The 17,484-nt window shown below is 41.9% G+C and overlaps 1 protein-coding gene across 1 annotated transcript; it reads right to left on the reverse strand.

The window, feature by feature from the left end:
* Nucleotides 1-8,767: 8,767 nt before the first annotated feature.
* rassf9 (Ras association domain family member 9) lies at nucleotides 8,768-17,428 on the reverse strand. The gene is made up of 2 exons (XM_071416058.1): nucleotides 17,235-17,428; nucleotides 8,768-10,724 (listed from the first exon to the last, which is right to left on the reverse strand). The coding sequence occupies exons 1-2, from the start codon at nucleotides 17,279-17,281 to the stop codon at nucleotides 9,386-9,388; spliced, it is 1,386 nt and encodes a 461-aa protein (XP_071272159.1). The 5' UTR covers nucleotides 17,282-17,428; the 3' UTR covers nucleotides 8,768-9,385.
* Between the last annotated feature and the right edge of the window lie 56 nt (nucleotides 17,429-17,484).

The raw sequence follows: 17,484 nt of genomic DNA on the forward strand, positions 1-17,484 counted from the left end.
TTTCATCATTGTGTCAAGAGATTTAGTACTTAAACACTTGAGTGTCTCCCTTGATCCTGGGTCCTGGCAGAGTTGTGCAGACTCAAAACAACTGAGCTTTGGAGGAATACGCAGATTTAAAGAGTCCGTAATTTGCTTTCTAATGATCAGGGTCTTTTCCTCAAAGAAGTTCATGAATTTATCACTGCTGAAGTGAAAGCCATCCTCTCTTGGGGAAGGCTGCTTTTTAGTTAGCTTTGCGACAGAATCAAAAATACATTTTGGATTGTTCTTATTTTCCTCAATTAAGTTGGAAAAATAGGATGATCGAGCAGCAGTGAGGGCTCTTCGATACTGCACAGTACTGTCTTTCCAAGCTAGCTAGAAGACTTCCAGTTTGGTGTGGCGCCATTTCTGTTCCAATTTTCTGGAAGCTTGCTTCAGAGCTCGGGTATTTTCTGTATGCCAGGGAGCTAGTTTCTTATGACAAATGTTTTTTGTTTTTAGGGGGGCGACTGCATCTAGGGTATTGCGCAAGGATAAATTGAGTTCCTCAGTTAGGTGGTTATGTAACGGTCGTCGTATGAAGAAGGTGTGGACCAAAGCGCAGCGTGGGAAGTGTTCATGATAAAAAATTAAAATAAACTGAACACAGACAAAATAACAAAATGTAACAACATGAAACAGTTCTGTCTGCTGAAGACACAAAAACCGAAAACAACTACCCACAAAAACCATGTGGGAAAAAGCTACCTAAGTATGTTTCTCAATCAGAGACAACGATAGACAGCTGCCTCTGATTGAGAACCACACCCGGCCAAACACAAGGAAATACAAAACATAGAAAATGAACATAGAATGCCCACCCAAATCACACCCTGACCAAACCAAAATAGAGACATAAAAAGCTCTCTACGGTCAGGGCGTGACAGGTTAACTGATTTTTGTACTCTGACGTCCTTGGGTAGGCGGAGGGAGTCTGGAAGGGCATCTAGGAATCTTTGGGTTGTCCAAGAATTTATGGCACGACTTTTGATGATCTTTGGTTGGGGTCTAAGCAGATTATTTGTTGCGATTGCAAACGTAATAAAATGGTGGTCCGATAGTCCAGGATTATGTTGAAAAACATTAAGATCCACAACATTTATTCCACGGGACAAAACTAGGTCCAGAGTATGACTGTGGCAGTGAGTAGGTCCGGAGACATGTTGGACAAAACCCAATGAGTCGATGATGGCTCCGAAAGCCTTTTGGAGTGGGTCTGTGGACTTTTCCATGTGAATATTAAAGTCACCAAAAATGTGAATATTATCTGCCATGACTACAAGGTCCGATAGGAATTCAGGGAACTCAGTGAGGAACGCTGTATACGGCCCAGGAGGCCTGTAAACAGTAGCTATAAAACGTGATTGAGTAGGCTGCATAGACTTCATGACTAGAGGCTCAAAAGACCAAAACTTCGTTTTTTTTTTGTAAATTGAAATTTGCTATCATAAACGGTAGCAACACCTCCGCCTTTGCGGGATGCACGGGGGATATGGTCACTAGTGTAACCAGGAGGTGAGGCCTCATTTAACACAGTCAATTCATCAGGCTTAAGCCATGTTTCAGTCAGGCCAATCACATCAAGATTATGATCAGTGATTAGTTCATTGACTATAACTGCCTTGGAAGTGAGGAATCTAACATTAAGTAGCCCTATTTTGAAATGTGAAGTATCACAATCTCTTTCAATAATGGCAAGAATGGAGGAGGTCTTTATTCCAGTGAGATTGCTAAGGCGAACACCGCCATGTTTAGTTTTGCCCAACCTAGATCGAGGCATAGCCACAGTCTCAATGGGGATAGCTGAGCTGACTACATTGACTCTGCTAGTGGCAGACTCCATTAAGCTGGCAGGCTGGCTAACAGCCTGCTGCCTGGCCTGCACCCTATCTCATTGTGGAGCTAGGGGAGTTAGAGCCCTGTCTATGTTCGCAGATAAGATGAGAGTAATAAAAGTAAAGTCAAACAGGATGGTCATTATGCTTCATGACAGTGTCATAAAGTGTATTTTTTGCAAGTTATTTAAAATATGATTAAAAAATAATTCATTGCAACAACAAAGGACTTAAGAAACAAACTTTCAAATGAAAGGAAACATTTGAATAAATGTGAAACCTAGCTACAAAAACCCGTCATCCTTCTGCTGCACTAGTAGGTTTTAATAGTGATAGTCAGGCGGGTTGTAAGGCCGTGTGTGTGTGTGTGTGTGTGGGGGGGGGGGTTGGAAAAGGAATCACATGATTTCTATATGATGTTTGTAGAATTCACCAGATGCTCAGACATAGGCCTACCAAAGAAAAATACTCCAGTTTTTAATGCTTGGGTCATGCTTGAAGTTAAAAAATGACTGCCGTACTCTTCCCCCCTTTCTCTTGCTGTTTCTCTCCCTTTACACCTCTTCGTCCATGTTTTTATCCCTCTGTCTGCCTCTCTCGTTTCCTCCATTCCTCTCTCTGCAGTATGCTAGTTTACCCTCTATTTTCTTCTCCCTCTTTTTTCTTTCTTTTTTCAATATTTTCCTCTTTCTTACTGAAAGGAGTCACAGTCTCTCTCCCTCTTTTCCTTAATGAAAGGGTAATGGATGGAGGAGAGAGCAGTATCAGAGAAACACCTGTGGCTCAGCAAACAGCCTCTGATTGAACAGCAACACTAATAAGGAGGAAAATAATTAATGTCTGAGCTAGAATGTGGCCCTGTTTATTTACAGAGTGATTAAAGGCAGGAGGCAGCAAAGATAAAACAGTCTATTTGAAGTGTGTGTGTGTGTGTGTGTGTGTGTGTGTGTGTGTGTGTGTGTGTGTGTGTGTGTGTGTGTGTGTGTGTGTGTGTGTGTGTGTGTGTGTGTGTGTGTGTGTGTGTGTGTGTGTGTGTGTGTGTGTGTGTGTGTGTGTGTGTGTGCGTGCGTGCTCGTCCGGGCTCTGTTAGCATGGCAACATGCCAAGGACTTGATCAGGACACCATTTTTACTAAGTAACATGAGATCTAAAATTCAAAACCCAAATGAAACTGAAGTCTAAACTAAAATAAATCAGAACATTTAGATCTACTGCCAAAGTTAATCATTCACTATATCTTGCACTGGATACCTCTGAGAACTCCTTACCCAGTCAGCATACCCCCCCCCCCCAAGCAGCCAGACCAACACACAGGCACATACTGTACAGTACCTCTATTACGAGAGATTCACAATTTACTTGGATAAATCAGTTGCATTTCTCTTCATCAGTTTCTCTGGATGTCTTGCTCCTACCTGATTTACAATGGCTGTTAGTTGGCTCTTTGATCTGAAAATCATATGATTTATAATTGTTGTGGATGGCACCTTGGTTCTGCTTTGATTATTTAGGCAATTATATTCAGCTAGTACAGTGTACATCCAGGACATAGATCTGCTGTGTTCTGACATGCCCACTGCTAAAGAGTCTATGACTGGAGTGACCTAGCTCTGCAGTGCCTCAATAAGGGACTAGTAGAGGGGTTTGTGATATCACAGCTATTAAGATAATGCGATGGTAATTTCTGTTCTTGTGCCTCTGTTTACACTTCATCAATTTACATTTTGATTGAAATAAACGCAAGAAAGGCAGTTTTCTTGCTCTTCTTGATGCATTGATGTCAGTCTTACATGTTCATTTGGGTGGGATTATGTGTGTAAAGTAGTAAATAACCTCAGGCTGGTCATGGCTCACATCAACACCATCATCCCAGAATCCCTAGACCCACACCAATTTTCATACCGTACCAACAGATCCACAGATGACGCATCAGATGACGCTTCTCAATCGCACTCCACACTGCCCTTTCCCACCTGGATAAAAGGAACACCTATTTGAGAATGCTGTTCATTGACTACAGCTCAGTGTTCAACACCATAGTACCCACAAAGCTTATCTCTAAGCTAGAGACCCTGGGACTAAATACCTCCCTCTGCAACTGGATCTTGGACTTCCTGACGGGCCGCCCCCAGGCGGTGAGGGTAGGTAACAGCACATCTGCCATGCTGATCTTCAACACTGGGGCCCCACAGGGGTGCGTGCTTAGTCCCCTCCTGTACTCCCTGTTCACCCACGTCTTCGTGGCCAAACACGACTCCAACACCATCATTAAGTTTGCTGACAACACAACAGTGGTAGGCCTGATCACCGACACTGATGAGACAGCCTATAAGGAGGTCAGAGACCTGGCAGTGTTGTGCCAGGACAACAACCTCTCCCTCAATGTGATCAAGACAAAGGAGATGATTGTGGACTACAGGAAAAGGAGGGCCGAACAGACCCCCATTTACATCAACAGGGCTGTAGTGGAGTGGGTAGAGAGTGTCCACATCCCCAACAAACAATCATGGTCCAAACACACCAAGAAAGTAATGAAGAGGGCACGACAACGCCTTTTCCCCTTCAGGAGACTGAAAAGATTTGGCATGGGTCCTCAGATCCTCAAAAAGTTCTACAGCTGCACCATCGAGAGCATCCTGACCTGTTGCATCACCGCCTGGTATGGCAACTGCTCGCCATCCAACCATAAGGATCTACAGAGGGTAGTGTGTACGGCCCAGTACATCACTGGGGCCAAGCTTCCTGCCATCCAGGACCTATATACTAGGAGGTGTCAAAGGAAGGCCCCAAAAATTGTCAAAGACTCCAGTCACCCAAGTCATAGACTGTTCTCTCTGCTACCACACGGCAAGTGGTACCGGAGCGCCAAGTCTAGGTCCAAAAGGATCCGTAACAGCTTTGTTTTTACGCTGCTGCTACTCGCTGTTTATTATCTATACATAGTCACTTTACCCCCTACCTACGTGTACAAATGACCTTGACTGACTTGTACCCCCGCACATTGACTCGGTACTGGTACCCCCTGTATGAAGCCTCGTTATTGTTATTTAATTGTGTTACTTTTATTAACTTTTTTACTTTAGTTTATTTAGTAAATATTTTCTTAACTCTATTTCTTGAACTGCATTGTTGGTTAAGGGCTTGAAAGTAAGCATTTCACGGTAAGGTCAACACCTGTTGCATTCGGCGCATGTGACACATACAATTTGATTTGATTTAAGAGGAAGGTAATTCCGTGACAGGACGTATGTGTTCACGATCACATCAAACTTAGTTGATTAAGGGTGTAGTGTACACAGTTCTAGTCAGACAGCCTGTCAAGTCATTGGTAAAGTGCCATTTTGTCACTTTCACACACTTAAAATGTGTACATATTTTTGGCGTCTGATTAGTGTGTTTGTACCCTAAGGGTGATTTTACAATCCCTTGCATACCGTCTTACAAATGTCATATGTCATACAAAGGCCAGTTGTGTTACTACGCTAACGGCTTCAGTATCTCACATTATCTCACATTCAGTTTCTCACATGATCTCACATTCAGTATCTCACATGATCTCACATTCAGTTTCTCACATGATCTCACATTCAGTATCTCACATGATCTCACATTCAGTATCTCACATTGTCTCACATTCAGTATCTCACATGATCTCACATTCAGTATCTCACATGATCTCACATTCAGTATCTCACATGATCTCACATTCAGTATCTCACATCATCTCACATTCAGTTTCTCACATGATCTCACATTCAGTATCTCACATGATCTCACATTCAGTATCTCACATGATCTCACATTCAGTTTCTCACATGATCTCACATTCAGTATCTCACATGATCTCACATTCAGTATCTCACATTGTCTCACATTCAGTATCTCACATGATCTCACATTCAGTATCTCACATGATCTCACATTCAGTATCTCACATGATCTCACATTCAGTATCTCACATGATCTCACATTCAGTATCTCACATGATCTCACATGATCTCACATGCAGTACCTCACATTGTCTCACATTCAGTTTCTCACATGATCTCACATTCAGTATCTCACATGATCTCACATTCAGTTTCTCACATGATCTCACATTCAGTTTCTCACATGATCTCACATTCAGTATCTCACATTATCTCACATTCAGTTTCTCACATGATCTCACATTCAGTATCTCACATGATCTCACATTCAGTTTCTCACATGATCTCACATTCAGTTTCTCACATGATCTCACATTCAGTTTCTCACATGATCTCACATTCAGTATCTCACATGATCTCACATTCAGTATCTCACATTGTCTCACATTCAGTATCTCACATGATCTCACATTCAGTATCTCACATGATCTCACATTCAGTTTCTCACATGATCTCACATTCAGTATCTCACATGATCTCACATTCAGTATCTCACATGATCTCACATTCAGTTTCTCACATGATCTCACATTCAGTATCTCACATCATCTCACATTCAGTATCTCACATGATCTCGCATTCAGTATCTCACATTGTCTCACATTCAGTATCTCACATGATCTCCACCTGGCACAGCCAGAAGAGGACTGGCCACCCCTCATAGCTTGGTTCCTCTCTAGGTTTCTTCCTAGGTTTTGGCCTTTCTAGGGAGTTTTTCCTAGCCACGTGCTTCTACACCTGCATTGCTTGCTGTTTGGAGTTTTAGGCTGGGTTTCTGTACAGCACTTTGCGATATCAGCTGATGTAAGAAGGGCTATATAAATAAATTTGATTTGATTTGATTTGATCTCACATACCGTTTCTCACATTATCTCACATCCAGTATCTCACATGATCTCACATTCAGTTTCTCACATTATCTCACATTCAGTATCTCACAAAACAAAACCCTAATACTACTGTTAATCCAGACATCAACCCCATTGCAGACAGCAATGGATCAACATAATCCTTTTTACCACGAAATGAAATATTTTAAAATCACAGAACTCTGAGAGGCATAAAGCAGTTCAATTAACAAGCAATTTTCAACTTCAAAATGAGAAGAAAATTGGATGACTGACAAATCGTTTGGGGTTTTGGTTTGGGGTTTTTCAAAAGCCTCAGCTTTTATGCCTCTGACTAATGCTGGAATCAAATAATTAATATGAAACTTTCTATGATCTTGTTATTTCTGTTTTTGTCAATGACAGAGTTGAGTTCATTGTTTGATCCCTGTGATCAGAACGTTCAAGGACCACTGAAAATAGTTAAGTTCTTTTAAAACAACTTAGCACTGACAGCATGAGAAAATTAACACATTTTAATCAATTAATGTGTCATGTGTCATGTCGCATTATGTATTCAATATAATTTGAGCAATTATCTCAATATTATATTCCTTCTTTTGAGATACAAATATTACATAGACATTTGATAGATTATAGTTAGATACGTCCATTGTTTGCTACTAATGCTTGGTATAAAAAGAGTGCAAGAGGTTCTTACTAGTCATTACTAGTCATAATACATTGATAATTAAATGAAACCATTCTCAGTGGTGTTAAATGGACTGTGGTGCAGTAGAAGGTGATAATTGTAAATTAGGTTGTGTGGTGTTTCACTCTCTGTGAATAGAGAATATGTGCTAGGCTTTATCAAAAACGTAAGTGTTCTACAGCGCAGATATAGTCGTTCTTATAACTTTTCAATCAATAAAATCAGTATTTGGAAATGAATAAAGAGCAATCGAGTCATTACAGACACCTCTCTCACAAACAGGGCACCAGAAGCTTTAAAGACTGCACGTACATGCATGACATTCTAAACCACAGCTATTTCAAGGACCTGCACTCTAATATTGTACATACTTTACATCTCAGTATGTTTAGTTTGTAACTCAGCCATTGCTGTCTTTAGCATCGTTCCCAACCCAAGACCATCCTAATCCACAAATAACTGTTTGTCCAAACTGGCCTGTAGTAATTGCTAACGCTGAGGTTGCCACAACAGGAAGAAAAAAATACAGCAGTACTGTAATTGTCATTTTGCGAGGCTTTTATCTCCTGCTGATCTGATGTAGACAGGTAAACTCATTGGACCCAGTCTAACTCCTGACTCTTTGCTTCTCCCCTCTGGGATATTGGCCAGTAATGTGCAGTGAAAAATACACTTTGAGAACTTTTTCATTCTTTTAAGAACAAGCTATGATGTGCCCTGTTGGCTTCTTTTCACCATTGGTCCTTGTGCTTGCCAAAGGCATCTGAAATTTCCGAAATAAGCAAAATATGTACTAATGTACTATCTGCCAACATCAGCCAGGGTACTATAAATGGAAAATCATGTAAATGTTGTGTTTGTTGTGAACTATCCCTTTAATGGTTAATACAGAGGGTCAGGGAAAGTAATCAGCACAAAGCTTGTTACCAAATCACAGAAACGGAGTGCACCTACATTACATTAACTAGTCGTTCATAAGAACAATAGATACAGTAGCTAACAATGTGACCTCTCATATTCTGTTGTGCAATATCATAACCAACATCTTCAAGATGTGGGATCTCTATAGACATCAGAAAATACATTGAGGTATCTGATTTTCATCCAATTTGGGCTAAACTGCCTGCTTAAAGCACTACACCCCTTGTTCATTCAACGAGTCGGGCAAGGCACCAGTGACAGGGCCTTCCACATTGTAATGTTCAGTCTCTTTCATGATTGCCAGAGCTACTTAGAGGCTTAGAGAGGGGGGGAGAAGCAGGCAATTAGTGTGTGAAATAGATATCCCCGGCTTTTCCACCACCAGCCCTGGTTTGCCCAGAATACACTATGTTACCTCTGTCAGCAAAACCTTGACAAGCTTTAGTTTGTGCTTACCTAGCGAGCATCTCCAGTGAAATCGATGGAATCCCTAATGGAGTTTTAGAGAAATGTTAAGAATTGTTAAGAAACATGCCTTTATTGTTGCAGTAAAGAATGTACATTTATATATATATATATTTTTTAGCTTAAATGGCTTTCATTTTACATGAATGATAGTGACTACCTGCACACATATTGAGAAATATAGAGTTTGGCTTCATATGCTTTTGGAATGTATATAAACATACAGTAACAAATAGTCTAATGCTCCAAAACAAGAACACAAATAAATATAGTTTTCACTTACATCTCATTGTTCTTTTGTCATTTTGATGAATCTCTGTGTGACATTATATCTTATAGCTTATGAAGAAAATATGAATAGATAATGCTTTACAGTTTATAACAAAGGCAGACTGGTAAAATTCTACATCTACAAAGGTCTGCTGAATGTTTTAATATAAAACAATCATTTTATGTTTTGTGTTTTGGTCAATCTATTAATACTTAATGAAGTGTCATGCAATGGGCACGTCAAAAGTAGGAATAGTAAGAAAATACTATTATCATTTGAAGTAGCAAATGTGTCAGTGTAACTCAATGATTAATACAGTATCAAATTAGTCCACCAGGCAAATAGTGCATATAGCGGGATTGTCTATTGCCTTCTGAGGTGAATCCAGAGAGGCAGACATCTCAGACATCAGTGTCCAGCGGTGGCAGGATCATGTCCAGACAGGGAGACAGTGAGTCCTGACTGTGTGTGGAGCTGATCCCTGTGTCTGAGTCTGTGTCTGTAACATCTGTAGGGGACAGGCTGTGTTTCAGTCTCACTGCCTGTGGAACAATGCATGGGGCCGGGCATTTCATAGTCCCGAGCCTGGGCGTTTCCTGCACGCTGTCCCCCACCTGCAGTGTGCTCAGCTGGGAAGCCAGCTGCCAGCAATCCTGGTCCTTGGAGAACAGTGTGGATTCATAGCCCTTCAGCTCCTTCTCCAGCTGGGCCGTTTGGATGTGAAGGGACACGCCGGTGCGCAGACTAAGCCTCAGTTCGGCCTGCAGTCTCTCCAGTTCTGCCGCCTCCCAGGACAGGTCTGGGTCAGAAGTTACCCCTGCCGTTGCCCCCTGTAACTGAGTATCCTTGTCGGGGACCTCCGGCAACGCTAACATGGCCCTCGTCAGCTCTACGTCGATGTCCTGGGACAGCTGGGCTATAAGCTCCTCGTGCCTGAGCAGCTGCATCTCCAACTGGGCCACACCGTCACTAGTATACACGCACTCCTGCAGCAGCTCCTGCTCTGAAACCCCTGGCTGGCTGTCCAGGTTCTGGTTGTGGCTGTGGGGGAAGGAGATCGGGGAGAGTGAGGAGAATCCCTCATGGAGAAGCTCTGTATCCTGTTGTCCTCCCTGCAGCTCCATCTCAAAGCGTTCCATCTCACAGTCCAGCTCCCTCATCCTCTGGATCTGATGTCGGATGGTGTGGTCCTGTTGGATAAGCAGCTGAACCATCCTGTCTATCTCCTCGCTGCCCGGAGAAGATCCCACTACCCTCTTCTCCTTATGGATCTTCTCCAGCTTCCTGAAGGCCTTCTTCACCATCCGTTTCTGCCTCTCCACTGGCAGTGACTGGGAGTACTGTGCCGGGCCTTGTTCCCATCTCTTAGCCCCCTTAGCCCCCTTCAAGTTGACCCCTTTCTTGCATCCTGCTTGGGGTACAAAATCGCTGGCCTTTACCAGGGTGAACTGGATGAATGGTCGCTGGTCTCCCCAGGCGTTCCATAGCCTGAGGATGCGGGTTAATGGGGGCAGAGCCCTCTCAAAGCCTTTCCACCGCTCTAGCAGGCAGAAGTCTTTAGGGTCGCCGTGCAGAATTTTCTTGCTCTCAGGGATGGTCTTGTGGTCGTCCAGCAAGGCCTGCACTATGTCAGCACACGTGGTGTGTTTGGTGACACCGCACACCACCTTCTCCTCATCACACACAGACACCTGGATCTCCTTTCCTAGCACAGTTTCCTTGTCGTCTTTGTCCTTCGCTCTAGGAAAAAGACAAATACAAAACGGAATAATTTTGGTAAGTGTTTGAATAGTCAACAGGTTCTGATATGGTACGACTTGGTTATACTGTATGTGTTAGACATCAATGGGTATAATTGAAATAACCATTGAACAGCATGAAATGTCCCAGAATGTAATGATGTGCAATTATGGATAAACCTAGTTTTTGACGTGTCATTTCATTAGCCTAACAGCTTTGGGAAAAAGCACATCCTATGGTTGGTTGGTGGTCATCAAGGCAGTCGATGAGCAGAAAACGTAGTCACTCAATTTGCTCAGCACTCCGATTCTGATTCTATGAAATAGTTACTCATCCTCTTACTCATCAGACATGATCACTTTATGATTCCGTTCTGAGCTATTTCACTCCAAAGCCCTCATTATCTTTTTGTCTGGACCATAAAAACCTGATTAAAAAATCGCCTCCAAAATCGGCTTTTGATTATGTCCCTTGTTAAACTCAATGTTTCATTCCTTTGTCTCCTTTCCATGATGGGAAACCCCCATAGTCACGGGCAGTTCAGATCAAAAGAGGCAGCGCAGATACCAACACAATTAATCACATTAAGCAATAATCAAACGTAATGTCCAGATAGCATTTTGTGACATGGCAATTTTGTTGCAGTACAAGGCACTGAACTTTGTAATGTTTAATACATGGTAATGTTAACATTGGATGTCTTCAGTAGCTCAACAGTAGTTGACTGACTAATATGTTTCAGGCTAATGTCCATAGAATCTAATTTAATATCTCATATAAGAACATCTAAATAAGTCCTGTAACTGCATCATATGTCCAAAGGCCAGATACTGCAACATTCCAGTACCAAAGTATCCATATCGTTCTCATTGTATGTACAGTGGCTTTCATTCTTTAATTCCATGACATCATAGATCATACCACACATGGTTTTGGTTAGGGTCTGATATGGTAAGTCTGGTCCTAGTCTTGGTATCTGGTACTGACTCCATTGTCTGACTGTTGGATAAAAGGGTATCTTAGTCTATATCTGTTCTGTCTGTCTGTGGAGAGATAACCTTCTCTGACCACAAGATCCAGGTTGGGCTAACATCAAGCTCTTCAGGCATCCTGGAGGCAATGTCAATCATCCCTCTACCAGGCACGAACAAAGCTTCAGAGTGGCCCCTGGATGACACAGCCCACAGTAGTTACCTGTTCAAAACGACAGACGCTAACACACATCTGACGCACATGTCTACTGTACAGTCAGTGATGGGAGAAATATACAATAAACAACCTCATTCAAAAAGAGTTGAATGGAAACGCCAATCCCCGCTAGCTTAGCTCCTCGTGAAGTGTTGGGTCGAGCTGATATACAGTGCGATATCACCACGTAGTGTTACGGTTTCCAACGGGCGTAAAAACACACAGGTGGAGCATTGTGTAAACTCTGAGCTGAACGAGGCCTGAGGAATGCGATATGTATGCAACAATGCAACAGGCTAGTTAATGGTTATGGAGACCCTTGGAGATGAAAAGGGAATGCAAATACCTGAGCTATGCAGAGAGAGGGAAAACAATCTCCTCGACACGCCTCCAGCATTCACAGACAATCACCATGACGACTTTGACCTAACCATTCCTCCACCTCTTCCCTTGGAAACCCAAGGAGCACTCAGTAACTTGAGAAATTGGAGACTCTCTTCTGTCTCTCGAAATGTAAAGACTGCCTTCTCCTTTCTCAGTGAGGAGAACAGTAGAGTATGGTAGATATAGTACTGTACACTCCCATGGAGCCTTTCCCCCCCAAAATTTACTGAAAAATACATTTTAAAAAACACAGAAAAGTTGCATAGACACATGTGAAAACAAGCATGCATTCACGCATACACACATACAATTAGTGTTATGGTAGACCAGCTGACCTAAACCCTCAGCTGTGCAGGAAGTCACAGGAAGGCAGAACACTAGAGGAAGGGAAGCACCTGTGTTTGTCCTGCAGGGCCACAATCAGTGGAACAACGGCAACATCCTGCTACTTCCTGACAGAATGCTAGTCTATGGACAGGGAGGAGGAAAACATGAATTCCATAACTAGAGCTGTGTAAATATGGAACATGAGGTGCACACCTAATGTAACATGAGCAAGGAATATGGGTATATTGTGTGAGTATGTCTCCATGGATGTCATATTAACAGTGAGCTGTGCTGGGAATAGTTCCCATCCGGTACTGATACATATTCACATCATGGTTAGTGGCATAGTTAACTGGCCTTTTTCTTACGTTTGAGGCAGCACCCGAAGTAGAGACCTGTGTCAAAACGTGTTCTGTCTCAGTGAGGAGAAGAGGAGGTTACAACTTGCTCTCTCTCACTCTGAGGACAACCATGTTTACACTTAACTGGTGATAAGATAACAGTGAAGTCGGTGCCAAAACAGTAGACATACACACTGTGTAACACTGGGAACTGTATGTCTCCTCTCCTCTCGAGCCAACTCCCTGCCTGGACAAATACAAAGTCTGCATGGGCCAATGGGTTGATTTAATCAAAGCCAATACATTCATGAGGGCTGTGAACTGGTGTGTCACTTCATATGCATAGCTGGGGAATATGTTATGGTTTGGGGCAGGAACGTATGTGGGCGCCCTTACAGGTCTACATTGATAAACTTATATACAGTACTTTATGACAGAAATGTACATGAATGTGCTGATGAACTTGAGTGTGCCAATCGTTAAAAAAAACTAAATACAAACTACACACAGTCAAAGTCTACATACATGTAGGTTTTATATCCTACTTTGTCATTGCTAATGTCAAATAAATCTGTGTCATTCAATAATTCCTAATTTAATAGGGAGCTAAATGCTGAGTAATCTACAGAAACCTGATCAAGCACACTTGACCCCTGAGTAGATGTTGGAAGTACATAAAGGCCTGTGGTGGAGGAGAAACTCTATTCTATTAAACTACCAGGTGATATGCAGTTTGTGTGTTTCTGTGATCTACGTTGGAACACCACAGCATTTATAGTTCACATTGCTAGAGCACTTCTTGTTCCCTAAGACATATCATAAAAGTCATTTAATACAGTAAAAATGATCTCATCAATTTAAAAACCACCCTTGGCAAATTTACACTGAAGAATCAAATGCATTTTCTTTAAAGTTTGAACAAGTCCCAACAAGTGAGACCAAATTATTAGCGCTACTCTATGTCACAACGTGTTGTCTGAGTGACACTATCAACTAGACAAACAGGGAAACATGGATCTATTGATATTCTGTGACAGTTGCCCATCTGTGATGCTATGAACGTAAACATTTGTTGAGCTGTTGTTATCAAGACTAGTTTGAGTGGGAAGTGACTACACTAGATTACAATATATCGGTGGAGACTGTTGGAAGGAGCTATATTGGAGGAAGGGCTAATATTAATCGCTGGAATGGAATAAACGGAACGGTTATGTTGCTTTACATCCATATTCAAAGAACATAGAAAAAGTAACAGAGCCTGAAGTGCAAGACAGGAACGGTTCTTGAAAGAGTTGTAGTAGTGTGAATGCACCAGACAGTTTCACATCTAAATCCTTCTAAAGATACTAGAAACCATCATCATCTTTCATATGTAATCCAAGCCCATCCATTCAATTAAATAAGGCCCAAAGAAAATGGGAGCGAATACTGTACTGTACAGTAAGTGGGGTTAATCCTGTTTGTGTAAAGCCATGTCCCACAGGCGGTTTCCCAAACACAAATAACTATGTGGAGGGCTGCTATCATGGGACGAAACAGGAGGAGACTAGGTCTTCTGTGTTCCAAATGGCACCCTAGGGGCTGCCTCACAAATGGCAGCCTACCTTATTGGCCCTGGTCAAAAGTAGTGCACTAAATAGGGAATAGGTTGCCATTTGGGATGCAGCCTGGAGAGGCACACAGTTCTCGGCTCTTATCTTAAGAGGATGAGGGATTTGGAAGGAAATAACATCACTTCTCTATCTGGGTTCGTTGATCTCTAGGATGACTCCCAGTCAGATAGGCATCTGGGAGAAAAGACAAAATAATCTACGCCCTTACCCTATTCTCGTCTCTCCCGGGCCGGTGCAGCACTGGAGAAGAGTCCTTACTGTATCATATGGTTGTGAAGAGAAGTGGCATCCAGTTTTAAAGGAAAGTATGTTGTTTTCAGACTGTTTCAATGGGTCAAATCTGAATTGTCTGACTCTCAGGGTAAATTGTCTTGATCCAGCTGAACATAACCAAGCTTCCTGTCTATCTACATCAGGGGTGTCAAACTCATTCCATGGAGGGCCGATTGTCTGCTGGTTTTTGGTTTCTTCTTTAAAGACCTAGACAACCAGGTTAGGGGAGTTCCTTACCAATCAGTGACCTTAATTCATCAATACATTTTCAAGGCAGGAGCAAAAACCTGCAGACATTCGTTCCTCCGTGGAATGAGTTTGACACGTGATCGACATATTCTAACATGTTTCAATGGGTCAAATTTGAATTGTCTGACCTTCAGGGTAAATTAATTTGATCCAGCTGAATATAACCAAGCTTCCTGTCTATCTACATATTCTGACATCGAATACAACTACAGTATATCATGCTGAATATTTTTTCCCCTTTAGGATATATCTAAGCCAATCTTTAGGAATGAATCCAACTTGGTGTATCTCCTTGCTACACAACTTAAATTGACATATCTAGAGATCTGAAAACGTGAGATAATTATAGTTGGCCAAGCTGCTGGGTAATTACTACACAACATGAAAAAAGGACATATCTACTGAGGCAACTTGAGCTGAGACTGTTTGAAGTCATCAAAGACAGTCGGACTAGACAGTTAAATACTTCACTTGTCGTCAGCTGTGTGTGCAATGAAAATACATTAGTGTCAGACTGGTGCCACTGCCACAATCAGGGTTAGCGATGAATGCCTGAAGAAATGTGTAAAACATACTTTTCTTCACTTCGACCGACATAAAACTGCATCTATTTTTTCTCAAACTTAAAGTGTCAGCAAAGTTCATTCAGCCAAACAAAAGCAATTTATTTATTTTTCTCTATAAAAATGTTTTAAGATACTGGAGTAGATTGGAGCTGTTCCAACAACAAGCATCTTTCCTGCATCCTAGATGTGGACCTGCCTAAAGCATGACCACATGCAAAATATCCATTAAGCAGGGAGGCATCAGATGGTGGTTTCAGATTAACCACATCAAATGCCTGCATTCAGGTATCTTAACAACGAAACAATTATTTATTTAACACAGCATCGCTCGTGGCTAAACAACAAATAGATATTTTTTAATACCTTTCAATGTACAGGGGTCTAGCCTATCTGGGACCATGAAACATCAAAAAGGGAACATAGCCACTTAAGGAAATTGCTCAAGCAAATTATACAAGTGTCGATGACAGGATACCTCTAAACTTGAACCAGGAATGCTCTCTCCCACTAAACAGTCTCTCAAGTAGAAACGCTTTATGAAAAACTATTTTAGGTTTAATTACAGATTAGTCTGCATCTTAAGAGCAGGTCAACTCTTATTAGATTCCATATTATACGCCTTTCTGTCTGGCATAAAACTCCACACCAAAGTCTACAGGGATATTTTACGTTAAATATTTTTTTATTGTCATATAATTTTTATGCAATTCCATGTCGGACTAAACATGTGTTGACATTTTGTGAAGATTTTCTCCAGTGCACAATGTTATATGAACCCTAGTAATAGCTGATGTGACATGGCCTTGAGTGTCAAAACAAACCTAGGCAAGGGTTTACAATGTGGTGGCGTAGGTATTATTCATGCCCTGAAATGTATGTGTTCTTATGTTATTACCATGTTATGACCCCTCAAAAGTCACTACTGTCATGATTTGTCTGACTGACTGACAGGAGTCTGTCACAGTCATCTGTTCATCTGCAGTGTCTAGAGTTGGTCTGACTTAGACATATTGACAGCCACACTTTCCCATCACCACACACGCACCGCACACACACACACACGCACGCACGCACGCACACACGCACACACACACGCACGCACGCACGCACGCACACACACACACACACACACACACACACACACACACACACACACACACACACAGTCTACTTACAACATTAAAATGACCATTTCACCTGCTTACAAAACAAAAACCTCCCACAATTTCAACAACAAAAAATGGCACCATTTACCTTTACTGAGCAGGAGAACATTTTAAATGCAAAAGAGTGACAGTATATCAGAGTCTGGACGAGATGCAAAAATAGCCTATGCTGTTTTCTCTCACATCAATAGATTCGGAAATGAGAGCTGAATTGTTGAACAGCCACATTGGTGGTATTTTTGGTCAGATGGATAAAACAATTATGTACGTAAAATAAGGAATATTTAGCACCCGGCAGAGGAGCATAAATTCCCTCCTCCACATGTTAAATGTGCCTCATATACAGTATTCTACAGTTCTGAATGCAACAGGTGAGAACTAAAAATTACATCTTTAAAATTACCTGTTTTTCAAACGCGCTTTCAGAAAGTTCTTCCCGAATGGAGCCATAGCAAACCGCTCAACTGAAACACAATTATCCAAAATGCTGCCAAAATGGGTTACAGCCACTGCATGGCCGGACGTCTGTGACTTTTTCACAAACTGGTGTAGGTTTGTCACTCACAAAAAAGTTGAACACTGTCCCAAATCGGAACGCTTGTCATAGCGCACTTCAGTGAGAGGCCGCCCCATCGTACAACTGAGGGTGGCGT

The sequence above is a fragment of the Salvelinus alpinus genome, chromosome 9 (genome assembly GCF_045679555.1).
Source record: "Salvelinus alpinus chromosome 9, SLU_Salpinus.1, whole genome shotgun sequence".
NCBI lineage: Eukaryota > Metazoa > Chordata > Actinopteri > Salmoniformes > Salmonidae > Salvelinus > Salvelinus alpinus.